This window comes from Poromitra crassiceps (assembly GCF_964638095.1).
Source record: "Poromitra crassiceps genome assembly, chromosome: 13".
Classification (NCBI taxonomy): domain Eukaryota; kingdom Metazoa; phylum Chordata; class Actinopteri; order Beryciformes; family Melamphaidae; genus Poromitra; species Poromitra crassiceps.
Genome location: NC_139644.1, coordinates 2,463,321 through 2,475,527, shown reverse-complemented (window position 1 = coordinate 2,475,527; position 12,207 = coordinate 2,463,321). Strand labels below are relative to the sequence as shown.

Below are 12,207 nucleotides of genomic sequence, written 5' to 3'. Positions count from 1 at the left end.
CGTTATTGAGCGCGTGCCTGCTTGTCAATGGTATTATTTCTTAGTGTTTCCCAAACTATGGGTCGGGACCCAATTTGGGTCGCGGACATGTGGGAGGTGCGTCGCCAACTGGTCGTCATGGCAACTCATTATTATGTTTTTTTGGGTCGTAGGCAGACACAAAATGTATCTTTTGGGTCCCAAGATAAAAGTTTGGGAAACAAACATGAATTATTGTAAACTCAGAGTAATTAACTATAGGCTACATGAAAATATTTATGAAACAAATTTCCATGACTTTTCCCAAACTTTTTCTATAACTTTTCCAGGGCCTGGGAATTGTATTTTAAATTGGGCTTTTCCAGGTTTTTCATGACCGTACAAACCCTGAAATTAGTTTGGATGTACTTGTACTGTTCAGTAAATTGCAAAATAGTCTTAAAAACCAAGATAAAAAATAATCATGATAAGATCGTGAATCGTGATCCTGCCTGAAAAAATCATGATATGATATTTTTGCCATATCGCCCACTCCTACTTCAACGTGACAGACTATCTCTGTAGTTTCATCTGGTATCTTATCTATTCAGAGAGAGTTCAATCGCAGAATCGCAGCCAATGAGTGACAACGTGACTGCCACCATCAGTTCCTGCCATGATCTGCCAATCAGAGAGTGGGTCTTTGTCAATGACGTGTAACGGCTGCGGCAGATGTAGCTGATTATTTATCTCAGTGGATGTAGCATTAGCATTGGATAGGATTGGATTTATTTGACAATTATAAATAAGATATGCATACATCTGCAGAGCAGGAATACATACAATAAAAGATCATCGAGGTTAAAAACACAATAAAGCCAAAAGGCTTATTTCCATTGTGGACCTCTGGGGATAGGGAGGGGAATGGTGGGGAGAAGGGAGTGGGGAGGGGAACAGTAAGGAACATCATGGACAGTGACCTACTATGAAGCCCAAAAGAACAAAACATACGAGGCAAATCACACAATTAACAGTACAATACACACGTCAACGCATCCACACTCAAATTCAATTAATCTTCCCTTCAGTTGATCAAATTAACACTATCAAAAACATATAAAAATAAAGATTAATCTGAAAACAAAATAGATCAAATGGAGGTGGACACTAACCACTTTTTCATTGCTGCCTTAAAACTTCTTTCTGTCGGCAGTTCCTTGCAAACAATGGGTAACTTGTGGAACCAGTCTAGTTCCACAGAGCTGCTGTATACAAAAATGAATTTTGCCCCATAGAGCTTCTAAACCTGCGTGGAATCATATCTGTCTGGCTCCCTCTAGTGGAATAATTATGTCTCACACACCCAGCTAAAGTAATTGACCAGATAAGAAGGGACTGTAGCCTTCCTTATTTTAAAGGTCAACCCCAACTTAATCTGAGCCACTCTCTTACCCACAGGTAACCAGTTCAGCCCCTCAAAATGTGACGAGCTGAGATGAGTACATGGGGGAAGTTTGAGCACAGTCCTGACCAACTTATTTTGTGATGTCTGTAGTCTGTGCTTTATATGTTTGCAAGTGCAAGCATAATCATAGTGGCACTGCACTAAGGCCTCTGCTAATGTTTTCAATTAAGAAACTGTGATTTTCTTGCTAAAAAATATATACTTTTTGTTTACATTGGTCAGGACCTTTAGTGCTGACCATGTTTTCCCCTGACAACGACTTGTCCAAGATGCAGCCTAGGTAATTCACAGACTCTTGAGAAGTAATCAAAAAAATCACTACAAGAGTGAAGGTAGCAGCACTCCAAAAATTGAGATGCAAGACTTCAGATTTCCATTTTCTTTTTTTATTGAGGGCTAACGCGTTTCTGCATATGTGCCTTCATCAGAGCATCATACAGAGTGGTAGGATTAGCCTCCTTTTTAAAATGCAGGTAAAAACAGAAACAATCATCCCACCTGTGTAGGGGGAGGTACTTCCTTACAATCAATTAGGACACAGAGCACAGACAGAGAGCACACTCAGCATAGGAATACATTTCAATAACAGTGGTGCATTCTCAGACTATATTCTATGAAAATATCACATTTCTTCTGGAGTTCAGAGGCACTTGGGTCAGACAACAGTACAGATCAGGCATCAAGAGCAGCAAGCTCTATGGGTCACATAAAAACAACCCAAACAAACAGGAGAGCAAAAATAAACATGAGAAAACTAACCAGCCACTTAATTTATAAGAAAGATCGAAATGTAAAGTCGTCATTAAGTCCCTTAGGTTGCATACTATTCAGTTGGTAAATCCAAAACATCTCTCTCTGTGACAACAGCTTGGGGAGGTTTCCCCCTCTAGGTGGCGCAGTGACTTGTTCTAACCCAACAAACCGGAGGGTGGATGGCGAGCCATGGTTTGCTTCAAGATAATGTTTTGCCATAGCGTATTCTACATTTCCTGTGCGTATTGCAGTTTTGTGTTAAGAGATCCGTAGTTTCAGACACCTTTTTGTTTGTCCAACATATGCTTTGCCACAGGGGCAAGTAAGCATATTATACACTACATTGGTGGAGATGCAATTAATGAAGCTTTTATGTTTAATTTTTTTACCAGTAAGTGGATGTGTAAAGAACTTACAATCAGAGGTATTATTACATTGAGCACACCGGCCGCATCGGTAATTGAGATGAGAGATGAGATGAGATAAACTTTATTGTCCCTGGAGGGAAATTTGTCTTGGGCAAAAAGTGCCAGTGCCAACATCGGTGTTACAGACACAGTAACAAAACAAACACGGTCACAGTCACAGCATTGCACTTCACCACAGAAAGAGTGCCAGCTAGACACAAGATTGCACTATTTCGAAGATTGCACATGCCCTATTGCATAGTGTGTTTAAATCATCGAACCAGTTAATAAGGGAAGAATAAAATAAGCAGTAAAACCATAATACCATAAAAATCATACAAATAGAAATCAATATAAAAATCAAATCAATTAAAATTAAAACAAATCAAAATCAAAATCGGCAGCGGATTTAATAAAAGAATAAGAGAATAAAAGAATAAACCAATAAAAATGGGGTTAAGAGGTTAGAGAATAAGACCAAGGAAAAAGCGGTGAAAAAACATAACCAAACAAACCAGACTATAAATACCGCTTCTACCGGACTACCTACCTAACCTAACTAGAGTGCTACACCTGGGGGAAGAGCAGGCTGTTTGTTCAGCAGAGCAATTGAGGTGGGGAGAAAGGAGAGCTTATAGCGATTGCTCCTGTGTTTGCTTGCTCTGAATCTTCTCCCGGATGGTAGCAGCTCATATTCCGAAAATAAAATGTGAGAAGGGTCATTCAGGACTTTGTGAGCCAGGCTGATCACCTTTTTCTCAAAGATGGACTGTAGCGTCGCCGATTCATTCTTTCCAATCACTTTCAAGGCTGTGTGGACTATTTTTAGAATTCTTGCTTTGAGCTGGACGGTCAGAGACCCAAACCAAGCCGCCATGCCATATCTAATCAGGCTTTCCAACACAGCATTATAAAAGGTGGACATGATAGTTGTGCTCACACCAAATAGTCTGAGTCTGCGTAGGAAGTGCAGGCGTTGCGCTAATTTGGCGCAGAGGTAGTCCACATGGACATCCCATTTTACCAGGTGGTCCATTTGGATCCCCAGATATTTATACGAGCTGACCTGCTCGATCGCACTGCCCCCTATGACCACGGGGTCATGAACCCTAACTGTTCTCGGATCGAAGATCATTTCTTTGGTTTTCTTTATGTTTAAAATGAGGTGATTCCTCTCGCACCAGTCTTTAAAGGAGTCAATTTCACTGTGGTAGACAGATGGGCAGTCGTCTCCCTTCAACAAACTTAAGATAATGGTGTCGTCGGAAAACTTAATGACAAAGTTACTAGGATCGCAGTTCCTACAGTCGTTTGTATACGCAGTAAAAAGAAAGGGCGAGCTCACCCCCTCAACTGCCTTTGAGTGACAGCCAAGTGGCATGTTCAGGGTTCCAGGAGGAGTGGACCACTGTGTCCCTGAGAGTTGGAGCTCTTCTGTATGTAAAGAGAGGAGAGTTAGTAAATACATTGTTCAGCATGGGTTCCATTTGTAAAATTGGCCAATGTTTCATATTTGTTTTATTTGGTTGGAGCAGTGGTTATAGTCTGTGATGAAGCACAGTCTTGGAGAGTCTGTGTGTCCTGATTATGTTTATTTAATAAGTTGCTCCTTGGGGTTTGTTGGGCACGAGTCATGGCTGAATGATAATGTCTCTGGGGTAGCCTCTGTCTAGGAACCGACCCCTCATGTCGGTAGCCTGGGTGTTGAATTCCTCGAGTGAGGAGCAATTTCGTCTCAAACGAAGGAATTGACCTGTTGGGATATTTCGTTTTAAATGGCTTGGATGATTAGATTTATAATGCAAAATGGTATTTCGTTCCATTGGTTTTCGATAAATTGTAGTTTGGATTTTATTGTCCAGGGGCCACATTACAGAAACTCCCTATCTTATGTCTTAAGTTAGGATAGGACTAGTTTAAGATAGGATTTCTTCTGATTTTGTATTACAGAAGCAAATCCTAACTAACTTTAGGAATCCTATCTTATCTTGCTAAATCCTATCTTATGTCTTGTTAGGAAATCCTAAATACTCATCCAGCATCGGTTATCAACTTTTCTGTCTGTTACCCTAGCAACCACTAGCAACAGACACCTCCTCCTTTCTCAACTCGCGGGGAAAGTAGGGGTGAAATAACGCAGGAGCGCTAGGAGCCTGCTATTAGCTAGTAGGCTAACGATGTGTGTTGTTGTTGTTGAACATTTTTGAGATTGTGGGGCAATGGACCAAAAACGAAGGGCATTTAACTTCAAGGCAGATGAGTTGGAGGTCTTAGTGACCACCGTAGAAAAGGTTAAAGACGTGCTTTTCGGAAAGTTTCAGCCACCCTCACGCGGGAGGTGAAAGAGAGTGAATGGGCTAAAATAGCAGAAACCGTCTCTGCCGCATCTGGCATTCAAAGAAGCGTTGATGCTATCAAAAAGAATGAGTTCCTCCCCCCTTGGAAACTGTATGTACCGAGGAGCCAAATTGCTGATGGCTGTTGCTACCTCAGTTAAATTATGTGACATAGCAGGCTGAGATATTTTGGACATGTCGGCCACTTCAGTTTGAAAATCTCCCTTCGCAAAAAAACTAAGTGCATTTGTAAGTTACAACCGGCAAAGCCCTGTGTCGCCTAGTCGGTCTCTCCAACACAGGTCTCAGCTCCTCGGCTAGCTGCAGTATCATGTCCGGGGTGGTCTGTATCGATTAACGAGTGTTCTGTCATCAAAACGCAAAACGCCATTCGGGTCCCGCGTGAGCCTTTCGGCAAATAAATTGCGCCTGTTGACATTTTGTTGGTTTTGCAAATGTAATAACAGAGCAGCCATAACGTAGGTAGGTAGGCTATAAATAGGCTATACATTATAACGAGATGCAAGATGGCTGTTGTTCCAGTTGAAAATAGCGTAAATTAGTTAGGACAGCATAGCTGGCATCTTAAAGTTAGGAGAGCTTTTTTAAGATTTTGGGACGCTTCTGTAATACGCTTTTCCCATTTTAAATTAGGATGAGAATATTGACTTAGGATTAGGAACTGTTGTTCTGTAATGGGTGTTTTCCTAAATCAAGTCCTAACTCTAATTACCATGGTTACCAATCATTTAGGATAGGATTTGGAATTTAGGAAGTTTCTGTAATGTCGTCGCAGGTCCTTAACAATTGTTACATCCAGGAAGTTAACAGATGTAGGGCTGCTGTCTGCTGTGAATTTGAGGAAGGTTGTCGTCTGATTCAGATAGGAAACAAACTCCTGAAGGTCATCTAGGTCTGATTCATAGAAGCAAATGATGTCATCGATATAGCGTTTCCACAGTTTAATGTTGGAGACAAAAGGATTCTTGTCGCTAAACACACAATTGGCTTCCCAGTCTCCAACTACAATGTTAGCATAGCTCGGCGCTACAGAGGTACCCATAGCTGTACCAACAGTCTGAATATAGAATTTGTTTTCATGCATGAAATAATTTTTTGATAGCACCAAGTCAACATTTCACACAGAAGAGGGTTTGGAGGGGTTTCTGAGTCAGCTCGAGCCTCTTGTATAGTCTTAGCAGTTGATGCCAGGCCGATGTCATGGGGAATGCATGTATATAGATTAGTTACATCCATAGTGACAAGAAGAGTGTTAGAATTGATGGTACAATCTTTCAGACAATTCAGCAGATCCTTAGTGTCTCTGAGGTAAGATGGAAGTTTTACCACAATGTCTTTAAGGAAGTGATCCACAAATTTAGACAAGGTCTCTGTGACTGAGCCAATACTGCTGATGATTGGTCTCAGTGGAGGTTGAGTTGGATTCTTATGTACTTTAGGGAGGCCGTAGATCACAGGTGTGACAGGAAAAGGGACTGTGAGATATTAAAATTCACCTTTGGAGATCCATTTTTGGTCAAAGCCATGTTTAAGGAGGTTATCAATTTCAGATTTGATCGCAGTTGTTGGATTACGTTCTAATAGTTTGTAAGATCCAGATTTGTCAAGGTGATTTAAGAAGTAATGACAGAATCCCCTACCTTCACTTCCAGAGCTGAAAGTCTACCCAGCTTGCTCTTGGAGCAAGGAGTTTTACCTAGGTGGAGGGATAATTTATGATCTGATAACCATATACTCACACTGCCCAGCTCCTTGCTCAAAATCTCTTCTACCACTACCTTATCTTTATGGGACACAAAGAGCGCATTGGCATACAAAAATGAACTAGCGATGATTGTTTTTAGCTTAGCTGGCTTGCTAATAATAAAGGGCATGCCGTGATGGCATCATCTGTTGTACTGCGCATGTGCTATGTGTGCTAAGCTGGTTGGCTGATGGAGTTGTCTATCAAGGGAGGTACTCCCGCCCCTCTCCCTTCCCCTGAAAACAGTCTCAACCCCCAATCCGCCAGACTCTACGTGACTGATAGTACATGGAGGTCACGTGGAGGCTGGGTTTACCCAGGCTACTCAATCACAATCTTTCAGTCAGTCAAATGAATAACAACAAATTTGTGCTTAATGATCATAAGGTTTGCAGCACTCCTTCATTAGAAAGCTCATGTGTGTGTGTGTGTGTGTGTGTGTGTGTGTGTGTGTGTGTGTGTAGGTGCAGGACTTTGGACTACAGCATTTGTTTGGAATGAGGAGTCTTCGTCTGCTGTCTCTTGCAGGTATGATCTTCTCCTTCCATTCTGTGCATTAAAGGGATAGTTGTGATTTTTTCATATGGGGTTGTATGAGATACTTGCTGACAGTCAGTGTACTACATGCAGTAGAATGCAGCCGGCGCGGTCCCAGTTTGGAGAAATGGAGACCGGACGCATCAGGCAAGTAGAGCTGTCTGCTGAGTGTGAACAGGGTCACATTGGCTCGCACATCGGGGTGAAGAAATACATATAGTGCATTACAGGCATCGCGATCTGACCTTCCGTTTCCCAGAAAATGTCAACCTTTCTTTCTGATTGGATAAAAATTGGTGCCGACCTCAAACTATCCAATCAGAAAAGTTGACATTTTCTGGGAAACGGATGGTCGGATCACGATGCATATAAAGGACTATATTTTTCACCCTGGATCCAATGCCCCCATCAGGACTACAGGAGAGAGATAGAGGACAGCGGGGGGTTGGGGGTTTCAAGTCAGTGACCAAACACTATTTCAGTGATTCCTGTCAGAATATAGAGCCATTTAATACTTATTTTAACACAAAAACATCGCTGAATGTACCTTTAAAGCAGCTACGAGCAAGATTTTCGATTGTTATTAAACCGTCTAAATTTAATATCGATGCCTCACATCTTACCTCTAATAGTAGATGAGACCAACGCCAAGTAGTCTTGCTTGAACGCCGAGTGAATCGGAGAGTGTTCTCTTGATGATTATAGTCTGTGTGCGGGCCGGGGCAGATCAGGAAGTGAAATAAAACGGTTTGCGGCAGCCACTTCGGCCATAACCACAAAATGACTTTCAAACAAACTGTTCGAATATAACGAGAGATGTTTGCGAGAGCAGAAAGTAACGAGGACAGCTGTTTTGGGTCTGTTGCACCGTTTCGCTCTGCCTAGCAACTGTTTACAGCTGCCGTAAACCGTTTCGCTCTGCCTAGCAACAGACCCAAAACAAGAAGGACGGCTTTCCTCGCTACATCAAAGGGCTTTCTACTCTCGCGAACATCTCTCGTTATATTCTAACAGTTTGTTTGAAAGTAATTTTGTGGTTATGGCCGAAGTGGCTGCCATAAACTGTTTTGTTTCACTGTCTTATGGTACCCTTTCATTAGTGTATAAAATTTACAAAAAAGCAGACAAAGGACAACCCTGAGGTGAGCCAGTGGAAGATGTTAATGTCTGGGATAGTATCCCATTGACTCTTACCTGTGGAGATCTGTTAGTAAGGAAATCAAGAATCGAGCCTACAAGACATGGATCTAAACCAAAAGAGCTAACTAGTTTTTCAACTAGAACATGAGGCTGGATAATATTAGACGCTAATGAAAAGTTGACAAAAAGCAGCCTAGCGTGGTTCTTACTATCTTTTACATGTTTATAGAGAAGGTTAAGTTTAGCAAACTGTGGAACAGCTTACCACTGTCAGTCAGAGAGTGTAGCAGTCATGGCTCAGAACCAACCAGAACTGTGACCACTTTTAAACCCTTTTTTTCCTCTGTTTTTGTTTCTTGGTATATGTATCTCCCTGAAAGTCATATGTCTCCTTTATGTATCCATTATCCATTATCCATATATATATATATATATATATATATATATATATATATATATATATATATATATATATATATATATATATATATATATATATATATATATATATATATATATATATGTGTGTGTGTGTGTGTTATTCATATTGTATCCCTGTCAGTTCAGTTGTCCTATGTATGTATTACCTTTTTTTTTTTTTTACTCAATGCACTTTACATTAACCTGTCGAGGGACTACGGATGGAAATTAGCTAAGGCTACAATCCGGCACATTTACCTGCAAATGTTCATTAATGTTGCCCCCCCCATTATCCATTATCCACATATATATATATATATATATATATATATATACATGTATATATATATATAGTGTGTTATTCATATTGTATCCCTGTCAGTTGTCCTATGTATGTATTACTTTTTTTTTTTTTTACTCAATGCACTTTACATCAACCTGTCGAGGGACTACGGATGGAAATTAGCTAAGGCTACAATCCGGCACATTTACCTGCAAATGTTCATTAATGTTGCCCCCCCCCCCCCCCCCCTGTTGATAGGGAACAGTTTGAATCCTATCTCATTTCCTGTCAGCTATTGTATCAGCATGCTGTATACACTAAGTTGAAACCATCTATAAGCACTACAGTATGTTTACCATAATAGAAGTGCCGAAGAAATAAAAAAGACTTTTTTTATTTTATTTATTTTTTATTTTTTGGTCTCTCCTGGTTCTAAATATAGCTGAATCGCTTGGTTTCACCAAGTAAAACTATTACTATTTTATTTACTTAATACTTTTTAGAAGCATTTTACAAAATGTCTGGAAAAAAATAATGGGGAATTTTATATTTCTATGAAAATGTCGTGGGTTATGACACTGTGAACATGTGGTGGGTTATGACACTGTGAACATGTGGTGGGTTATGACACTGTGAAAATGTGGTGGGTTCAGGCCCGATTTTAGCCTGCTACATTAGGGTGGGCTGGTAGGGGGCAACTTTGGCGGTAGGTTGCCAGAGGTTGTTGTTTCGGGGATGGGGATTAAGTTGCATTATATTCTAATTTATAAAGAACGATTTGAAGCAGGGTGTAGAAGCCATTTCCAGAGTTAAGTGTAATGGGTACACCAAATTGTTCCAGTAGGAGTCAGCCACCTACTTGTGACAGGTTGACAGATATGGGAAGATGTCATTATAATGTTTATGTTTACTATGGGGGACCAACAACTTATTTTATTTACCTTATTGCACCGACAGATAATTTGATAATTTTATTAGTTTCAACTATTTGGGGTTTTAGGATGATATAACTGGTTTATTTCATAAAAGTGGAACTGTATTCCTTCTGGTTTTCTTCATTGTTCATGATTTTGAGGAAAGCATTCACTATAGACAGTCAGTTGGAACAGTTGACAGTTGAGACAAGTACTTTGGTGTGTGAGAATGCACTACACGATTCACGAGGCAGTATGTGTGAGGAAGTGGCGACTGTTGTAAACGGGGTAGAAGAAGAAGTATTGAATAACGTAGCAGTCTGTAGCTATAACAGCAGTTGTCAAGCAGCAGAGAATGTGCAGCCAGACAGAGAAAAGTCCAGAAATCTGCCTGAAATATCTGGCTGGTTGGGGTGAAAAGAAACATATTGTAGGTGGAGTTCCCAGCATGCTCTGGGGTAGATGTGTTTGTTAATGTGCTTTGTGAGGTTAGTTAAAGGACTTCCTGTTATATGTTATATGTTATGATGTTAGTTATCTGCAAGGTTATATGTGTCGACTAATAGTGCTCTTCTGCATGTTAATTACATTGCTTCACAATGTTGAAATGTTAGTATCATGGGTGAGTCGGGTGTGCAGTTCAGTGACCCCTTCTGAGATGCTGAGTGCGGGTGAGTGTGTTCTAATGCAAAAAACAGTATTTCCTGTAGTCTTGTGTTGTATGGGGCGCAGGATCTGCTAATAAAACGGAGATCATCTCTCTCTGCCTGTGCTTGTGTTGTTGCAATATTTTCCTAACTTTTGTTTGGGTGGGCAAGACTCATGTCTGAGTGGGCATTGCCCACCTCTGCCCATAGCAGAAATCGGCCTCGGGGGGTTATGACACCGAAAATGCGGTGGGTTATCACACTGTCAAAATGTATTTGGTTATCACACTGTGAAAATATGGTGGGTTATGACTAGGGATGTCCGATATTATCGGCCTACCGATATTATCGGCCGATATTAGCATTAAAAAATCGATATCGGAAAATATCGGTATCGGTTTTCATGCCGATGCCACTGAGAGCAATGCTCTCTTTTTCAGGAGTGCCCTGTTCACATTCACACACACATTCATACCTGGAAGCTGACCAGTACAACCACAGTCTGATCTGTTGGCCACTGAGCAGCTCCACTGGAGCGGTTGGGGTTAAGGGCCTTGCTCAAGGGCACCTCAGTGGTGGTAATGAGGGAAGGGCAAGCGCTGCCTTTTCACTTTCCCCACCCAGATTTATCCTGCCGGTCCCGGGGATTGAACCGACGACCTTCTGGTCACAAGCTCGCTTCTCTAACACTTACAACTTTAACACAACATGCATATTATATATTAAACTCTTCAGCTACATTAAGCTACATTATGTAACTTGTTACGTGAAATTTTGGTGGAAAAAAAGCCTGCTTATATCGGTATCGGTTGATATCGGTTGATATCGGTATCGGAAATTAAGAGTTGGACATTATCGGATATCGGTAAAAAAGCCAATATCGAACATCCCTAGTTATGACACTGTGAACATGTGGTGGGTTATGGCACTGTTGCGTGAGTGAATAACTCCCCTCCTTGCCTTGCCCCTTGTCCCACTCCAGGCTGCCCCCTGCTGACCACCACCGGTCTGTCAGGCCTGATCCAGCTGCAGGAGCTAGAAGAGCTGGAGCTGACCAACTGCCCCGGGGCAACGGCCGAGCTCTTCAAGTACTACTCCCAACATCTGCCCCACTGCATGGTCATCGAGTAGAGCCACCGCCCGCAAGCGCCCCAAACACCAACCGACCGCCATACTTCAACCACCCCCCTCTTCACTCGTTCTCTCTTTTCCGTCGAAGGACGAGAGAAAACCCTGGCCAGACTGCCTCCTCTACCCGCCCCATGCCTTCGCTGAAGGCTCAATTATGCTCAACGTTAAATACAGATACAGATGGAGCCTTCTGTCCGTTCTCAGCCTTCATTTCGTGCGTAATTCTGACATTTTCTGAAAGCTTATGGATACGGAGGAAACGGAGCAGTACAACACACACACTCACACATTTGACACTCTACTGCCCACTAGTGGCTGTATTGCTTAACATGATACCAACGTGAAAGACACATGGAAGTATGTGGGCAGTGACGGTTACACCGTTTGAAGCAGACCTATTTATTTTCGTATGAAAAGGGAGCATAAATGAGCCATGAAACTGTCAAGATCT

The 12,207-nt window shown here is 41.5% G+C and overlaps 1 protein-coding gene across 1 annotated transcript in view; it reads left to right on the top strand.

Annotated features, from left to right (window-relative positions):
- Positions 1 to 11,756, top strand: part of fbxl16 (F-box and leucine-rich repeat protein 16) — a gene marked incomplete at both ends in the record, with an annotated part of 61,548 nt that extends 49,792 nt beyond the window's left edge. Inside the window, 2 exons of the mRNA XM_083649416.1 lie at positions 7,149 to 7,212; positions 11,608 to 11,756. Coding sequence (XP_083505542.1) covers positions 7,149 to 7,212; positions 11,608 to 11,756 — 213 coding nt within the window. The remainder of the gene's footprint in view (positions 1 to 7,148; positions 7,213 to 11,607) is intronic.
- Between the last annotated feature and the right edge of the window lie 451 nt (positions 11,757 to 12,207).